At 41.3% G+C, this 19850-nt stretch overlaps 1 protein-coding gene across 1 annotated transcript in view; it reads left to right on the top strand.

Annotated features, from left to right (window-relative positions):
• LOC311529056 (neural-cadherin-like) overlaps positions 1-19214 on the top strand; it is a gene marked incomplete at its 3' end in the record, with an annotated part of 107034 nt that extends 87820 nt beyond the window's left edge. Inside the window, exons 25-33 of the mRNA XM_084644723.1 lie at positions 3379-3506; positions 4413-4536; positions 5820-6000; positions 7358-7524; positions 8161-8425; positions 10671-10851; positions 12750-12994; positions 14889-15043; positions 18789-19214. Coding sequence (XP_084500849.1) covers positions 3379-3506; positions 4413-4536; positions 5820-6000; positions 7358-7524; positions 8161-8425; positions 10671-10851; positions 12750-12994; positions 14889-15043; positions 18789-19214 — 1872 coding nt within the window. The remainder of the gene's footprint in view (positions 1-3378; positions 3507-4412; positions 4537-5819; positions 6001-7357; positions 7525-8160; positions 8426-10670; positions 10852-12749; positions 12995-14888; positions 15044-18788) is intronic.
• Positions 19215-19850: the final 636 nt, after the last annotated feature.

The following is a 19850-nucleotide window of genomic DNA, read 5'->3' as shown; positions in this document are numbered from 1 at the left end:
AAAGCCCTTAAGGGGCCCCAGGTCCTGTCCCCAAGTCCTAAAATGAGTCGTAAGTTCCCTAGAAAGGGAAGCAGGGCTCATACCCAGGTTTCTTTCTTCTCGGGCCTCTTGAATCAGGGAACTCTGACTATTGACTGCCATCCTTGATGCAGGAGGAGCGGGACCCCAAGGGGAAGGACATTGAGGGAGACATATCCAAAGAGCTCAAGGCGCTGCATAAAGCAAGCTTCTAACGCCTTAGCCACAGCTGGATGTGCCGGGAACCCCAGGGAAAGGAACCATAACATCAACCTTTTGGAGATCAGAGCTGTCAAGATGAACCCAACGAAAGTTCCAGAACTACCTAGACAGCAAACTTGTTCTGGTCCAATTGGACAATATGGCTATTATGGTGTATAACAACAACCAAGGGGAATGAGGAATTTAACCCTACACGCAAAAGCAATGGAGATAATGGAATAGGCAGACAGGACCCTCTCTTCCGTAAGAGCAATGCATATAAAAGGAAAGCTGAACCAAAAGGCAGACTGGTTCTGCAGGTGCACAGTCAGCAACACAGAATGATGTCTGAATCAGGGAGTCTTCACTCTGATTTCTCAGTACTTTACCAGGGAAGCAGACCCCAAATCCCTGGGGACGGATGCTGTTTTTGCACAAATGGTCACAAGGCCTGCTATACACATTCTCACCCTTTCCACTTCTAGGAAAAGTGATCCAGAAAATAAGGCAAGGAGAAACAAAAGTGAAAGTGTTAGCTCTGCACTGGCAAAAGAGACTATGGTTCTCCAATCTGATAGAACTGAAATTAGAACCACCATTGCAGCTACCAGTGAGACTAGAGATACTTTACCAAGACCCATCCACCATCCAGACCCAGTCTATCTACAACGGACAGTCTGGCTATTGAGGGGGAAGCATTAGCTTCATTAGGGCTGTTTTCCAAAGTGATTGGAACTCTGTTCTTCTCCAGGTGAGCTTCAACTACCTGCCTGTAGATGCAAGCCATGTATTTCATGCCTGCATGACCAACTGGCAGCCACTGGGCTGGATCTGCACTGCGGGACGATTCCATCTGGCCCCCATGGAGGACGCTCTGCACTGTATGACCTGACCCGCACCATATGAGTGAGGTCATGCTGCATAGAGGGATGCCATTTTGGACCGCGTAAGGCATGCAAGTATTGTTGCATGCCTTACTAAAACTGTCATGACTTGCCACTTCAACACTAAAGGCCTAATACTCCATGTGGACAAGGTTTAGCTCGTGTCAAAAACAGCAAAAATCTCAAGGATTCTGATATTGCAGTTACCCCATACATATCAGAATTATGAGACACACTGAGCTGCAGAATGCTAAATTTCTTATCTGGCAATTACCTTTCTGCTAGCAGCGTCTCACACACTTCTAAGCTCCCTGATTGGCTTCCTAGCCAAGGGACAATATTTAATTTTGATAGCTATGCTTGTAGGCTATAGCCTACTGTAGTTTACTTGTTCACATTGATGTTACTGTTACTAATCACAGCTTTAGAATGAATCATCTGGCAGCAAGCTGGAGAAGGTAGAGTGGCTAACATGGGCTGTCCAACAGCTTTGAACTGCCTCTGGAAACTGCAGACAGGAGGGAATAGCCCATATGTATCAGAGTTGTGGGAGATTCTGCTAGCAGAAAGGAAATTATCTGGTAAGACATTTACTGATCTTATACATTTGCACAGTTTAGGGTCAGATTTTTTTTAAAAGTAGGCACACAAATACATGCAATTTGTAGATGCAATGTTAATTTTCACAAATAAACTAACATCTTTGTAGTCTCCACTCAGTTAATTGTGTGCACAAATGTGCCAAATTATCCATTTGCAAGTGCAATTATCCATTTTGTGAGTGTGACTATTGTAATCAAATGCACAAATTAAATGCACAGTTGCATGTCCATTTCTTCGTGTTTTTATATATTGCCTTTGGTTGTAATATAGAAAATGGCACAGAAAATGGCAAAACCCTTTATTGATCAGGACACACAGACAAATGAACACAAGACACAGAGGATAGATTTTAATCAACAGGGTACAACTTTAGGTATTTAACACTGGGGAGGGGCATTCCTGTTCTCTGACGCCAGGAGATTATCTGAGTTCAGGATACCATACAACCAGTAATTTGGGGTAGACCTGCCTGTGCCTTCCCCTAGGACTCAATTCACTTCCAAATCCTCTTCATCTCCCCCTAATTGTGTGTGTGTGGGGGGGGGGGTAGAGATTATCAGGACCTCAGTCAGCGAAGATTTCAGGTCTCCCCTTTTTTCCATAGGCAAAAGGACCACCAGTGCAATGCTGGGTCCCACTTACTTCTGGAAGACTGGTCCTTTTTAGTCTTATCTGTGCTGGCCACTGAGGACACCGCCAATTAGTATCACATTTAGGGTCACATCCTGACCCACACTACTTGGTAGCGATTTCTAGAATTGCCAGCTTTGGTTGGATGAATTCCTGGAGATTTTATCACATGACATAATTTTTAATTAAAGATTAATCTTTCATTCCTGGAGACTCCAGGACAGTCCTTGAGGGTTGGCAACCATAGCGATTTCCTGCCTGGATCCAGTCCCTAAGGTCATGGAGCCAAATGTCTGCCCCCACATCAAGAGAGGAACTTTGTCACCCCTAAAAAGCTTGAGCCTTGAATATTGGATGTCTCTGTGTGTGATCTCTGAGCCACCTACTCTGAAAATTAAACTAGCCAGTTCCCAGTTAACATTTTTTTCAGGCCGTGGGCTGGATTGACAGCTTCCTGCCAAACTCGCTTTGCAAGCAACCTTGACCAAACCAGTCTTGTGTGTAACCTCCACTCTCTAATCAATTCCACATCCCTCTGAATGCTAATTCTTAAATTCAGTTTGGTGCAAGCCCCAAGATCATTTACACTAAGGTGAAAAATTAGGACATTTGGTGACTGCAGTCCAGCCATCGTCAAGTGAGAAGGAGCGTGAGCTGATCGGCCATATCATCACAGGCATACAGCTTCAGCCTTGAATCTCAGTTGTAATCCACCTGCTGACCTAGTCACCATCTCGCTGGCCCAATGCTCAATAGAAAGCTTGCAGATCCAGACATTGACCCTCCTCACAATGTCTCCTGCAATCACAAATGACAAGGTTAGTGTGGGTCCCTGGCATGGCCTAGCAACCTACTGGTAGGGTGAATATAGGTCCTGTAACACTCCGGTTTCCGGCACCCAGTTGCCCAGAACTGCCATTTGCATAGTGCAAGGGAGAGGGAAATGGCTAAAACTTCAGTACAAGGTTTGAAGCAGTTCAGTGAAGCACAGTGTAATTCTTCATTTTATGGTATGACAGTAGCCTTATATGTTTTGGTGCAGGATGTTCGATTCACTTTGGATCGTTGCAGTGCAGCTATCGTTTCAGAGATAGAGGGACCAGGTAAATGGTTGTCAACTGAAGACCGCACAAACTGTGAGGTCACGGAGACTATTCCACAAAGAGGAAGGTAACAGTGCACTTCTGGAGATTAACTGAAAAATAATTTAATATCTTTGAACATCTAATTTATAAAGATGAAAGGAGGGTTGTTAATGCTTCAGAAGACATCTGTGGATTTCTACTGTGTTTTCTATCCAAGGATCTCAAAGTGCTATACAAACATTAATGAACTAACCTACCTCAGAGTTTGTGATATGCTCAAGGTCATAGATCAAGTCCCTAGTAGATCCAGGAACAGAATCCATATCTCCTGTACTATGCCTTTACCACACGATTATTCTCCCTCACCCGACAGACACTCCTTAATTATTAAACAGTTATTGGACCTGTTACTCCAAACCTTACTAACAAATTTGTTCCATTGACTTTAAACGGAGCAGGGTTGGACCCCAACTAAATCAGATTTTATGTGCTCAATACTGTAAATCTTGTAAATTCTCAATTAAAACTAGTAACAAACATAAATGTGTAAGGGCAAATTTAGCTGTCAATTATACAAGTGTAAATCTGGAGTAATTCCAGCCCTACACTTCTGTGATTGTATGACTTCAGTAAGATTACCTTAATGGTGCCAATCTATATAACTGAGAGTAATTTGTAATCCTGAAGTCTGATTCGTAGATTGTAACACCTTAAAACTCCCACCACTTCAGTGCTAAACTTGAAAATGCCATATGTAATCCTTAGGGCCAAATTCTCTTCTGGGTGACTCCATTGTTTTCAGTGGAGTTACACTAGCAGAGAATTTGGTTTTTAGTTTTTCTTATCCTTGTAGAAAGTTGCCATTCCTCAAATTTATTCTTTGGAAATGCAAGAGTGGTGTTATTTATCTTCCCTATACTGCAGTGTATGTATTTTAAGGTAAAACATGCCCATTTATATTCATTTTTATTATGCATCTCACTGTTCAAAGGTATTTGGATGTGATCCAAGTTCTTCAGCTGGGTGGTGTAAAGGAATCAATTCCGTATTCATACCCTCAGTTACAGCACAAGCATTTTACTGGCTGCCTGCGCAATTTAATCTTGGATACTCAGGTAAGAGAGGAGGTGTCATGATTTTTGCATTTGTAAAGATGTATTACTTTTGGGTCTAGAGTTTTAGGAATTTTGTATGAGAAATGGGATTTGTATTCTGAAGATGTAGACACTCTTCTGGTTCTGATTAGTAATGGACTGACCCCATAAGGGTTTAGTAGCTTCCTGCAGGATTGGCCCTATAGTGCATCTCTTATTTTCAATGAGTTGCCTACATACTTATTTTTTACCCTTTTTTGAGCAATTGTTATATGTTCAGCAGCGGAAATGTACAAGATATGTCGTTTACATTGAATAGCAAATAGAGAATATAATGTTAAGGTCTTAGGCTGATGAGTCATTTCAAATAATGCTAAATCATGGGAAAGTAGTTGTCATTAGGACTCTTGAGAAGGCTGTAACCTCCACAAATTGCCATAAAGGTGATCATTTTGCTTAGCAACGCTATGAAGATGTAGAAGCTAGATAAATTTGTTACCATATATAAAGCAATAGAATATACCATTTATGGGTTTAATGACAGTTGGCATCTCTGATTCACACTGAGGCCAGCCAGCTTGATGAAATGTGTTGTCATTTGTGCTTCTCTGGCAATGTGGGAGTCCACTGGGGAACAGCAAAAGCCAGCTTCCAGTCTGTTATAATGTTGGTTGAACAGGTAGATGAAACTTTAGAGACACACATCATGGCTTCAGATACACATGTGCAGCTCCCATTAAAGTAAACCACCACTTGGGGTTTTTTCTATTAAATGTCAGATTCATCTCAGCTTATATCAGGCACAATGGTATTGGCTTTTTTTTTTTTCATGGATAGTATAATTAACATAAAACCCTCTCTCTTACCTGGAAGCAGATGTTTCTGTGAGACCCAGACTGTGCTGTTGTTTATCTCCTACTGTCCCACCTTCTATTATTTATCCATCTATCCTGCCAGGTAACATTCCCTAACTCTCCCACAAGGAATTTCTGAATGTTAATGAAATATATATAGATCCATGCCAGCTTTATTTTAAATGCTGGAGTTTTCCTTTAGTCAGTGTGTGTTGCTTGAGCGTATCCGTATGCAAAATATGACCCTTGTTGTTTAATATTTAAAAGTCAAACATTTATTAAACATGTCAAAAACTAGTGCCTTTTAAAACAAAACATGGCTTCAGCTCTACAAAAGAGAGAAATTAGAATTATACAGACAGTGTGGTGTAGTGTAGCTATTGATCTCTGGGATAAAGTTTAACTGCTTGTTAAAATGAAGTCACAATGTTCTCTGATTTTCTCTTTAAGGTGTATGACCTTGAATCTCCTGCAGAGTCCCTGAATAGCTCCCCTGGCTGTGCACTGACAGATGGGAGCTGTGAGGCCACGGGCTCCTCTTCCTGTGGCATTCATGGGAGATGTCTTGGCGAGTGGGCCTCATTCAGCTGTCACTGTTTGCCAGGTTACTATGGCTACAGATGTGATAAAGGTGAAGTCTTTTTTTCTCTATGATGTTATTGATGGCTGTGATGGTGCAGTTTATGGAACAGTACCCTTAAGATGTTCACAATTAATGACACTTTTGATAAGGCTTTGAACATACTGATTGCCCAGGATCATATTCTAATTTTTTGGTTGGGTATTTTTTGTTAATCCCACCCCTCATTTTAATTCCTTTGTGAAATGTCTTCCTCATCACCAGATCGTCTCTTTTACACTGATGGTATCTATGCAACTGGGTGTGGTGTTCTGTCCTATCTGGTGGCACCAAGACCACTTAGAGAGAGGTGAGTCTGCTCTACAGCCTTAGCTAAGAGCCAGTTGACTTTTAGCTCATGCAGTAGAGGCTCATTCACTAAGCTCCAGAGGCTCCAGGTTCGATCCCGCCCGCCATCGACTAGGGTCTGTCGGTGTTACACACTCACTAATTGGGATGGGACAGAATCAGAATTGCTCAGCTGCGTGTCATAAGCACTGTACTGCTAACATCAAAAGGATATTATTTTCTAGGGCCAAGAGGTCTGTGTTTTTGGTGCAGGAGGATCTGAGTTCCATCCCTGCTGCCTCCAGGTGGCCAATGTTTGCAGCAAAGTGACAACCATAAAGTCCTAGGTAGCCACAGATTTGTTACACTGATTTAAATGTGTCCTCATCCTCTTCCCATTGTCTTGGTCAGAGACTGTGGGCAGACAGGAGAGACTGTGTTTGATCTGCATCCTGAAGCAGGAGTTCAAAAAGGAATTCAGTCGATTGCTGGAGAAAAAGAAGAGTTAATTGAGCACAAGTAAAAGGCATTTCCATTGTGTTGCTAAATGAGGCCTTATTTAACTTGTGTTAATTTTAAAGGCGCTGCTGTAAACATGCTTTAAAAACAATTAAAATATTCATTTCTAGTTATGGAGCTACATGGACTGGTCCTTGGTCAGCAGGCTGGGAAAAGAGGAGGAGTGCTGGGGAGGCACTGGGCTCAGTCACTTGGGTAGGGATCCCTGTGCAGAAAATATGCTCAGTCCCTGGGGGAAGGAGCAGTGTGAGGGAGGACCTCCTGTTACTTTCTTTTAACCCCCTCTGAGCATTTTAAACAGCAGCATTAACAGGATCCAGATGGAGATGCGCTTAACCCTACTCAGTGGAGGAATCTACCATGTCTTTGAAAATGAAGGCAGGGAAGAGCTACTGGGAGAGCAGTGGCAAAGTCTTGAAGGACTTCCCCAAAAAGGCATGTTATGTCAGCACTGGAGACCATTTCATTGGGCTGTTTACACTAATTTGGAGAAATTCTTTATTTTACTTACATCACTCTTTTCCTGCTTAGGGTAATTTTTAAAAGTTTTTGAATTTCTTAGTTGCCAAAGAATACTCCTTTGGGCCAGGGAGCCACATTCGGTATCTGCTTCCCGTTTCTGTGCCTGCCCGCAGGACGCTGTTAGAGGTGACGGTCAGGACACGACAGCCCAATAGTGTCATCATGAGCATGTCTTCCCGAGCCAAGGATGAACACATCACCCTGCAGGTTAGTGAATAGTCTTGGACACACAGCACAGAGTGAATTCAGTTCCAGCTCATGTGTAGCCCAGTGAAACATGGATAAGAGAGTACTTTTGTGCTGTAGGCTGCCCTAGCAAGTAAAATACTACTTGAAAATCTGTACTGTACAATTCTGTTAATTCATGCTAGTAAAGTGGGCCTGATTCTCCACTAGTTAAACTGACTGTACACTTGTGTCATCCCATTGGCTGCAGTGGAGTTACATCGGTGTACAATGGGATCAGAACAGTGATCCATCTAGTCCTGTGTCTCCATCTAATATCCCATCACAGGCCATTGGGCCTATTTACCATGAATATTTAATTACCAAAACCATGTTATCTCATCATACCATCTCCTCCATAAACTTATCAAGTTTAAATCTTAAAGCCAAATAGATCTTTCGCCCTCACTGCTTCCCTTGGAAGGCTATTCCAAAACTTGGACTGAACTGGCAACATAGATGTGACAGAATCACATTCCTAACCCCCTGAGCCAGTCCATTGTCTTTGTCTAAGTTTAAGTAAACGTTTTTGTCAAGATAGTTCATTAGTTAAAAGAAGTTTGGTTGAAGTAACCTGACAGATCAAATACAGGACTGATTGTGATTTTCTTCCACAAGGTTGTTCAGGGATTCTTAATGGTCTCATATAACCTGGGCGATGGAGACTATGCTGTAAACCTTCCCTCCTACAACATTGATAATGGTGAGTGGCATCATATCACCCTGGAGAGAATTGAAAACGAATTTACCCTTCGCCTTTATGAAGGAGGTGGGAAGAGAGAAATCCTGAGAGCAGCAGGAGTATGCAAAGAGATTGTGATTGATCCCAGTAGGTTGGTCCTTGGAAACACTTACCCTGTCAATCAGAACCGAAGTTTTCAAGGTAAGGAACTCTTGGTTTAACTGGGGCATAAGAATGTAGAAGGCCTATTGATATGATGTGTGCACATTAAGTGAAGTTCACTTTCTCGGCACAAAGCCTGAGTTGAACGGATTTTTTGCAAGGCAACTTTGTGGGGATTTGTCAAGAAAGTCAAAATCCACCCATACCTAGGGGAAAGGTACAGGAAAAGCCCCATCCACAGCTTATACTTCAGCCACTGGGCTAAAACAAGGGCAGTGACTCCTGCATACCACCTATCCAGAGGTTTGTGGCAACAGGTTCTGTGTATAATTGGAAATCCACTGGTTTCAACCCCCTCCAGTCGTACTGCAAATTTCCCTCCTGAATTAGATATGCAAGCCTGGATCTGCCATGTGCATCCATTTTGCAGCTGCCCAAGCCTAAAAAGCAGAACCGTAGCAGTTCTCTACATTTGGGGCATCTGTTGCCCCTACACTGCTGGGTGAATTACCTTCTGGTGAGAAGTATTGTTCATTGCTAGGGCCCTACTAAATTCACAGCCATGAAAAATGTGTCACAGACTGTGAAATCTGGTTTCCCACTGTGAAATCTGGTCTTTTGTGTGCTTTTACCCTATACTATACAGATTTTACGGGGGAGATCAGCGTTTCTCAAATTGGGGGTCCTGACTCAAAAGGGAGCTGCAGGTGGAGTCACAAGGTTATTTTAGTGGGGTCATGGTATTGCCACCCTTACTTCTGCACTGCCCTCAGAGCTGGGCAGCCAGAGAGTTATGGGCCAGGCACCCAGCTCTGAAGGCAGCATCCCACCAGTAGCAGAGGTGTAAGGGATGCAATATCATACCAGGCCATCCTGACTTCTGCCTTGCTGCTGGCGGTGGCTCTGCCTTCAGAGCTGGGCTCCCGGCCAGCAGCCGCCGCTCTCCAGCTGCTCAGGCCTGTAGGCAGCGCCGCCACCAGCAGCAGCGCAGAAGTAAGGGTAGCAGCACCGCAACCCCTCCCCACCAAACTCCTTTTTGCGTCAGGACTCCTACAATTACAACACCGTGACATTTTGGATTTAAGTAGCTGAAATAATGAAATTTATGATTTTTAAAATCCTGTAACCATTGAATTGACCAAAATGGACCATGAATTTGGTAGGGCCCTATTCATTGCACAGCACATTGCAAAACAGATTTTCTTAACTTTAAATGCTGCTAGGAAAACAGCAATAGGCTATGTGGATTTTGGATTACTGAGGCTCAGGTCTCCCAGCTGAAAGCTTATAATGGTGTCAACTGGAACTTCCACTAGGACAGGCTAAAACGTTCCTTAAACTAGAGTTAAGGTTTTAAATATGTATCAACAACTGATTGAAAAAGGTCTTAATATAATGTTGTAGATTAAAATGCAAACAACTCTCATGAAAACAGAAAATGCGAAGTTAAGGTTACAAAAAGGGGAAGCAGAGAAACACGGAGCCATGGGTACCAAAACCAACCTTTACTGTGCCCTCATATTTCCACTCATCCTCCATGCAGGTGTGGGATTGTACTGTATCTTCAATATTGGCATACAATCCACATACCCCACTACACTGTACAATACTGCACAGACAAACGTATAATCTGTGCATCACACATCTGCCATCTTCGTGACCAGAGGTTGGCCTTCAGTTAATCCTCCTGTGACAAGACAGTAACATCTCTGGGGAGAGAAGGGATGCTCTGGTGGGTGAAACATAGGAGAGGGAGTCCCAAAACCTGGTGTGACATATATGCACCTGGGTCCTACATTCTGTTTACAAATCCAGTCAGTATTGTAATTTTTTATTGGTAGTGCATCCCCAGCCTCCTCAGTCATTATTGGTCTTTTTTTTTCTTGTATGAAAGAGAACCTTAATATAGTTCTTTTTCACACACACACCCTGAGACACAGGTAAACACTGGAGGAGCACACTCTCTTTCCTTCTTGCGATTTGAACCCTCCCTTAGAAATCATAGTAAAATGGTGAATTGGTAACTGGCACAGGTGTCTTTCACTCAATCAGATAGGGAGCTGGATAATAATCGGGATGCAACTCCAAAATTTGGATATTGGGATCTGGCCCATATCTAATGGGATGGATCAGACTCCCCTAAAGTTTTGGAAAATAACTTTGTGGCTTCGGCCCATCTCTAAATATAACATATGCTCAGTCTGATAGTACTGACAGCTGTTTCAAATAGTACTTCTTGCTGAATAGCTTTCAAAACCCAAGTCCCTTTTGTTTTTTGCCTTAGGATGTATGAAGGATGTCAGATTTAATAACTACAGGCTGCCTCTGGATACTCATACTAAGGAGCTGGTGTCAGTATTAAGTGCCCAAGGAGTGAAAGAAGGCTGCTCTTCAGAGGCTTGTAGGAACAACCCCTGTAGCCAGCCATTTATTTGTATTGACTTGTGGATGATGCATGAATGCAGGTAATTGGGGGAAGCAAAAGCATAAAAAATGCCACGGCAACGTGGGAGGGTTGGATGCTGAAAAGTATGTAAGTTGAATCTTGCCACTAGAAAGTCCTCTGTATTGCATCATCCAGTTAAAACAACAGTGAAATACAGGGCCAAATTTTACCCTTGTTTATGCCTCTGCAACCTCATTAGCTTCAGTAGAGTTTACTGATGTAAATCAGAGCACAGTCCCTTTCAACCAGCTCCTCAACTGGTATAAAATGGTGTATCTCCAATGACTGCAATTAAGATAAACAGATTAACACCAGCTGAGCATTTGGCTTTCTGCTCTATTAAAGCTGCTCATGGAGTATTGCAAATACAGAACAATTTGACCCACTTTCTGAAAACTGAAATTGGGAAGTAATATGGAATGACTGTGCTACTAGATTTCTAAAATGAGCAGCTCTGAAGATAGCCTGTATATAAACATTGTTTTTGTGTGTCAGATGCCCTTTAAACAGTAGAAAATGTTAGGCATAAATCAGAGGATATGATCTATAGTGAATGCTGTATCTTGTCATACTAAGTTCAAGCAGGAGTGCTACCATGTACATTCATTATTATGGGATAATCAAAATTGTGACGATGCTTGAAGTGACTTTTTAAAAAACACAAAACCCTGTTTCTCAAATCAAAAGAGTCAGTCACCTTCAGAACATATTTTCCTGCAAAACCTAAAGGGGCTTAATCCATATTCAGAGTTAACTCCTGACAAATTTAATACCTTAAAACAAAGAAACAAACAAACAAGACATCTGAACCTAGCTCAAAAGTATATTTTATAACCAGGAGAAAACTGAAAACATGAAAATACTTGTGTTTAGGCTGACAATCTATATGACAAGGTACAGCTGGATGCAGTTTCGAAGAGCCAGAGTGTTTCTAAAAATTATGGTTTAAGATGGAAACATCGGCTCATTCTTCATTCTAAGGCTGGCTTCACTGCAAAATTAACTCCAGTTACCTCCACCGAGTTAACACCTCTTGAGTTAGCCTAGCGCAAATGAATGTAGTCATGCTGCGAAACAGCAGAGTGATTGTTAGCTGTTGATGAGTTGTGCTAGCTACCTAGAGCTGTAGCCTGTACCCCCTGATGTGCCAGCTGACTCAAGTTAAAAGCACCACCACTCTCAAGTAATGGGGTTTTTTCTGTAGATGAGACTCGAGTTAGGAACACTTGAGTTACAACTGGAGTTAATTTTGCAGTAAAGACAACGCCTTTGTATACTACTCTACTAGCACTGTTCTAATAAGGAGAATTGTAGAGATGTTTTTTGTCACAAATGCTTTAAAGCTCTAGAGGCTTGGAGATTCACTGAGCTGGGGAAAACATAGGAGAGGTTAACATCATTTTATGGCACTTGGATAGAGCTGCAAATCCTGCACTTGATCAAACACTTGCTCATGCAGGTAGTTTCACTGGAGCTAGTGTGACTACTGGCATCCCCAAGTCCATTCACACAAGTAAGGGTCTGGAGGAGTGAGCCTCATTATTTTCGTCTATGTTTCACTGAAGAGAAGAACTCTTTTAGCCCCTTCCCTGACTTCACTGAGACTATTCGTGTGGGTAAGCACTGCAAGAGTAGGAGCTACCTTGGCATAAAACAACTCAGAAGACTGTATTCAGATTAGGGTGACCAGATGTCCTGATTTTATAGGGACAGTCCTGATTTTTGGGTCTTTTTCTCACATAGGCACCTATTACTCCCCACCTCTTGTCCCGATTTTTGATGCTTGCTATCTGGTCAGCCTAATTCAGATATACAGCATGTGTCCCAAGGCTAGCATAGGGTTTTCAGTGCTCTCTTTCATGTCTGCTGACTGTTATCAAAGATTTTTGTTGGTTTACTCTGCTTTTGTCTTTCCAGTTGCCCTCCGGGACATCTGATCACAGAGAATGCCACAGGCAGGCACTGTGTCCACACTGTATGTGCTAAAAGACCCTGTAACTTTGGCACGTGTATCTCCCAGTCTCCAACCAAGTTCCGATGTCATTGCCCTGATGGCTATACTGGCCGTTACTGTGAAATCACACTGGCAATCTTTCACAAGGATGCAGGCTTGAGTTTCAGTTCCATGTTTGCCATCTGCATTTGCTTTTTGGCACTTTTAGGTAGTTATGGCAACTACATCTTATACTACCTTTGGTGATTTAATTTATCTATTCTCCGTTGGACACTGATCCATGTTGTCTTTCTGTGAAGAATTTGCTTCCTTGTGGAGACTGGACTCTGCCTTTACTGTTTTGTCCTTCTCTCTGTTTCATCCACCAACACTGTCACTTTTCATCCCCCTGTGCACAAAAGTTATATTGTTAATTGGCATTGATTCAGCTGAGGAAAGCCCTTGCAGTTTCCTGATTTTGTGGCATTTCATTGCCAAGAAACTGTTCAGAAGGTACAGGTAGATGCAAATTCAGTCAAAGCTAGAAAAAAAATTGCTAGGAGAAAGTCATTATTTAAAATGCAGCTAGGCATGGAATAGATATTTCAGCCCATGAGAATAGGGTGACCAGACAGTAAGTGTGAAAAATCGGGACAGTGGGTGGGGGGTAATAGGAGTCTATATAAGAAAAAGACCAAAAATCAGGACTGCCCCTATCAAATCGGGACATCTGGTCACCTTACATGAGAAATAAATTGTCACTGAGAGAAGACTTTGGCCTCTGGATCCAGGCTAGGAGCATGTTTATTTTTAATATCTGGCCAATTGTAAGTTATCACAATGTAAATAAATCAGAAGTTGCTGTTTTTTTATAAGAATTTTTGTTATACTTGAGTATCTCAAAATCAGATTCCATTAAAAAAAATTGGCAAAGGATTGTTGCATATGGTAAGATCTATACATCACATTCTGGTAAACTGAAGAATGAAAATTTAAACACAGAAATTTCAAAATAAAACTTATGACCAATTTATAAAAATGTTCATTCTCATAGCAAGTACATTTTAAATTTTATACAATAAAGGCCCTGTCCTGTTCTTATTGAAATTGCTGTGGAGTTTTGCCATCGACTTCAATAGGATCAGGACTGGGCATTAAGAGAGGATTTTATTGTGTGTGTTTTACAGTGGAGATGGTAACACACTGTCTACAAGTTTGTATTTACATAATGTTAACAAACATCTTCAATGTAGTAGACATTTTTACAGTTTTCAGCATGTAAATTGCAACTAAACACAATTTTTCTAATTATTTAAATTTGCAGATGTTAAGGCATAAAAATGTGCCTGAATTATTTTTTCTAATAAAGTGTGTGAGACACAATCTCTTCCCTTTGTCTCATGTTGTCTTATGCTTCATTTCTGTTCTTGTTCACAGAATTGTATCTGTTCGTCAGAACTCATCTGCATCAGTTTTTGTTCTACATCTTTGTATGCATTTTCTGTTAAGCATCAAGTCTGTCCAAGTCAGTACGGTAAACAGATATTTTAGTCTCAAATAACCATTTCTGCATGCTATTCAGTTCTTCAGTTGTTACTAACTTTGTAATAAAGGAAAACCTCAAGGCCTCTCCTTCTCCCTTTGATATCACGTGTAACTACACTTACTGTTAATGGAAGTAATGCTCAAAGCAAAAGGAGAGCTGACCTCTACAGCTGCAGATGATTTTATGGACTTGACTTTTAAAGGGCCTGAATCCTCTCTCTTTATACTGGCTTTAAATCAATATACCTACTTTGGCCCAAATCCTTGAAGGTTCTTAGGCATCTAACTTCGATTGAAATCAGTGGGAGTTAGGCATCTAAATAAATACCTTTGAGGATCTGGGCCACTGATTTCAATTAAGTTACTTCTGGTTTACAATGATGTGAGAGCAGACTCTGGCACTTAGTGTGAAGACTGAAGCCGTTCTACCATTTCAGTTCTGACTTCAGTCTGGCAGTGCAATATCCAGTGATAGTTACTGTCTTTAGCAGACTGCAGTGTTTTTTTTAAAAAATGTGTTATTCTCTGCTTCGTTTCTGAATGATCACTCTCTGCTTCACTCCCATGTGCTCACACAGTTCTGTTCAGTGGTGCTTTCCTGTGGACTCGCTGGAAGAGTCACAAAGGTTTGAATGGAGGAGTTTACCATGTCTCTGCCTATCATGATGACTTGGAGGACATAAGAGAAAATATCCTCAACTATAATGAAGAAGGGGGTGGGGAGCAAGATCAAGTAAGGATCACTCCATTAAATGAATATGATACAAGAGGGCTAGTGGTTCTCCACACTAATGAAATACAGTGGTTTCAGTTGTACTTTACCCTTAGCCTCCGTGCTGCTGGTTACATTACCGCAAGCAACCGATGAACCTATTTGTAAGGTTGCATGTGTTTTTTTTTTTTTTTACAAATGGATACATAAAGGTCTATAAAAGTTTAATTTGCCTTAAAGCTGAAGTACCTGTGAGTGATTATAAATGCTTGTAGGATGAGTTTAGCAGTTAAAGAATTTATGGTTGATCCTTTTCTGGCTTCATGCTCTGGAGGCTCTGCCGTTGTCAGTGGCAATTACTGCTATAGCGATAAGGTTTTCGAAAACTCTAACATGAAATCTTCAGGACCACCTCTTTTGATGACACTTCTTACCACATTTTGTGTGTTATTAGAACATGACTTATTACACCTTAAAGTCTCTCAGTTTTTATTCATTAAGGGATGCTGGTACTATCCTTGTTTTAGCTAAAGCTTTTTAGCTCTTGGAATAAAATAGCAGGGCCCCTTCTGTTCTCCTCTCTCCTGGGAAGAGAAGCAAATACCAGAGTATAAAACTGTTTTTGTACTTTTAATATACAACACGCCACACCAAACAGGTTATTCTCACATTTCTATTTGTCCTGCACATGGATTACCGGAGTTTTAGCTTATATTGCTATTCAGAAGAAATGTAACAGATAATTACAGATTTGTTAATTTTTTAAAAAAAGATAATTTTGCTGAACATTTAATGTTTGTTATGTCAGAAACAGTAAGAGACTATTGCCTGTTTTAAAACACTTCATTTTATCCAGTGGAAGGTGCAACAGTATTTCTGAGCTTATGGTTGGCATGCCATGAGTGCTACAGAACAAAGAAAACATAACTTTAACATAGTTTTAAAATCTGAATATTAAACTTCCAAATAAATAAGCATGCAAAGAGTTCTTATGCATTAACATTTCTATTGAACATTTATGGGAGCCAGCTGAAAAAATAATCTCTCACTTGTAAAATGTCCTCAAATTTTTGATGAATTACTGTGAATGCATTTTAAATATCTAGGGGGATATTTTGCAAGTGGCATATGGAATTATGTTCACAGATCCTGTTAGTTTTAATAAGATTATTTCCTCTGCTACATTTGCCACACATGGTTCATACATTGAGGAAATAGTGTTTGTATGACAGATCTACAGGAGTTTCCCTTAGAAGAATTAAAGCATGTTCTTTTCATAAAGCAGCAAAATCCAAACAACCAAATGACCCCCAATCAAAGATGATCTTAAAGTGTGGAAGCACACAGAGAAAATAACATTGATCACCCTGAGATCTTGTTTACTGTAGGCCATTTCCAAATTAATCAGCTTTTTTAAACCGTGGAAACCTTGGTCAAAATCTTCATAAATGGCCACTGATTTTGGGTGCCTAATTCTTGGTGCAGAATTTCAAACCTGAGCACCCCACAACTTCATAGGAATTAAATGGGTGCAGTCCAATGTTATCTTAACAAATGAACATAAGAGTGTATGCACAGTAGAGAGACCATGTATGAATTTGTTAGCTTGAGGGCAAGCCTGGAGAAACAAATGGGTATCCGCGTTGAGTTTCTATATTTGTAATGTGGGGAATGTGCCTTAGAGGAATAAGAATTTTACAGAAAAAAGTACACTGCTGGGTAAAATACTTAACATTGTTTGGTGTTGAGCTAACACTGGCTGGGAAACAAGGGGCAAGGATAATCTTTGGGACTGTAAATTGCCTGATAATGATGTGTATAATTAGAAGAAATGGTATCTATCATTTTATTTTAAGAAACAGAAAAAGCAATGAAACAGGATTTTAATATGACCAACTTCACTGAAGGCCCGATCCTTAACTCTACTCAGGCACACTCCCACCTAATTTTGGAAGGGCCAAAAATGGCAGCTATCCATTTTGGGAGTTTTGCCTGAGTAAGAAATTCACCATGAGGTCACACAGTAATTATACATAGTGTACACTTATTTAGTACCTTTCATCCTGAAGGGAAACATGAACATGCTCAACATGCCATCTAGATATCAAATCAACCATCATCAAAATACAGCAACTTCTCTGGAATGGAAAGAAGGCAGTTATTCTGTGTTACATTAAAGTTTTGGAGTCCAATCCGGCAGACCTGGCGGGCACAAGCACAGGATTTCTTAGGACCAGGCGCTCTTACTTTTTACAGCCGTCTCTCCCTGACTGAAACGTAGCATAGACACACTAAGAGCTAGTCTACAGTAGCTGCACCACTGTAGCGCATTGGGCAAAGATGCTCTGTGCTGATGGGAAGTAAGCTCTCCCATTGGCATGATAAAACCACCTCCGCAAGAGGCGGTCGCTATGGTGATGGGAGAAGCCCTCCTGCCGACATAGCCATGTCCACACCGGTGCTTAGGTCAGTGTAACTTATGTCACTCGAGGGGGTAGCTTGTTCACACCCCTGATCGTCATCAGTTATACTGACAAGTGCTCGTATGTACAAGCCCTAAGATTAGGATAATCTTTTTTTTAGCACAATTTCACTGATGCAAAGGTAGTATTTTGGAATGTACACACTGACGGCTCTGACTGATGGTCTCTAGCTTTAGATAAAACGCATGAGATGTTCAAAGAACTATTATTTAGCCACATAAGAGGTTCTGCATAGCATAGGCACTTCAAACACATCACTCCCCTCAGGGCCTGCCAACGTGCCTAGAAAAACCACCTCTTGGACTGAAAAGATAACCCACATAATCTGTGCTTTGTCTATTTTCTGAAACTCACATCAAGGCTGCTACCAATTAGTGTCTATTGAACTGGTTGTTTTAGTGATGAAGACAGTTGTGCACTTGGAACTGGCCTGAAACTTCAAATAACTGTCAGACAGGAGTAGCATTTCAACCACTGCAACAATGGCCAGCTTTAGAAACAAAAGATTCTTTACCCTATTGCCAGCCACCTGACCCACACACTCCTCCCACTTCCAAGGGAGCTAACTAGCTCCACAGGCCAAATAAATTTAACAGAAATCCAACTGGGAAGTGGTTCAGTCATGTGTTCAGCCCCATACCGTCCAATCTTGAATGTAACACCTTTCCTTGAAAGCTACATATCCACTTCTCACCCCCGGCCTCGTGACTGGGTTCAGCAGTGTTTGATGAAAGGCCAAGCAACAGCCAAATCTGAATCAGAAAACTGGAGGTAGTTTAATCATCTTTCTTTAGCTACTAAGAGAAAATTAAACTTCAGTTTGAACAGGCTGCCTATGAATCAGCACTGTTGGCAGAAGTGGCAAGAAAGAAGGAAGTAGACACAAATCTGAAGCAAAGCAACAAGGTTTGTTCACGTCCATAAAGATTTTACCCTGCTCAATACTATAGAAAAAATACATTTTTTTGAAAAAACAAATACAGTGAAGGTAAACCTAAATGTCTCTGTTACAGCTGCATTAAGGGAAAGCTGCATTTGCTCACTGACACCTGTAAAGTGGTCTTTGGCATTCCTGTAGCTCTCCCCATGCACTGCAATTAAATTAATGGGCCAATAAAGTGCACCCTGGATTGTCTTCATGCTCTAGTGTGGTGTTCAGATCAAACCTAAGACTATTTGTGAATGTTTTCTTTCCATGCCAACAATATGGTTAGTCCATTAAAGCATAAAAAGTTGGGGGCTACAGTGACTGTTCATTTAACAGGGATGATTTCTCACTCCAGGATGCTTACAACATGGCAGAACTCCAGCGGTCACTTCAGACTAGCCCAGCCTATTCTCTTTCTCTCTACAAGAAGAAAGGGAAGCCATCAGAGCTGAACTGTTCCTTGAGCGGCAATGTGGCACCTAGCCCACAGGAGCAGCTAAAAGCATCTGCAACTAGAAGGAGCTCCTCCTTTACCAGTGAAGACTTTGGTCATTATCTGTCAGATGTTGTTAGGGATGCTGACCAGCAGCCCCAGGCCTTGCCCCATGATTCCCTACAGGTATATTACACAGAGGGAGAGAGCTCAGTAGCCAGCAGTCTCAGTTCCCTGGATTCCTCTGGACTGGATGAAGAGACTGTGTATGATGACATGAAAGAGTGGGGACCAAAGTTTGAGAAATTAAGTGAACTGTATTCACACAAAGAGACAGAGGACATATAGATTCCTATGTTTACTATGCTTGAAATTCTGAAAGCAAGCATGAAGGGCTATTCAGTTTTTCATGCACTTGCTACTTTGATATATTTATTCCACAGAATTTTATTCCTCTTCAATTTGATGGGTGAGGAGGGATGCAGTCCAAATGCCCCCTAAAGAGCCTTTGTTTGTATCTAGAAGATAATGTTCCAAAATAAACTAGGAGTTAAAACTCCAGACCTCTTGGCCTTTTCCCTGTTTGACCAGCAACTAAATTGAAAAAAACAAATGAGAACTTGGAACACCTTTTAAATAGTAGTAATTGGTGTATGATGCTGAGAAGTAAACATCTTCTACACTAATATTAATAAGGAAGGGCTTCCCATATGACGCAGTCTTTGTGTTCTAACATGTTAACTTCTAGAATGCAAAGAGAAGCCAGGGCTAGACATGTTGCATTCACATGATGCTCTGTGGGACTTTTGTCAATTGTCTGAAAAGTGTGTCCTTTGTTCTCCTCTTCCTGGCCTAAAATGTAAATTGTACTGCATACACTCTTGTCCTATGAATTAACTTAGCTTGAACAAAATGTTCACTTAAACATAGTAGCCCACACTCCAGTGGTGTTGCCTGGGTCTAGGTAATGGCAGAATTGGGTCT

The sequence above is a fragment of the Lepidochelys olivacea genome (assembly GCF_965140295.1).
Source record: "Lepidochelys olivacea isolate rLepOli2 genome assembly, chromosome: 12".
NCBI classification, from domain to species: domain Eukaryota; kingdom Metazoa; phylum Chordata; order Testudines; family Cheloniidae; genus Lepidochelys; species Lepidochelys olivacea.
This window is presented reverse-complemented; position numbering and strand designations above follow the sequence as displayed.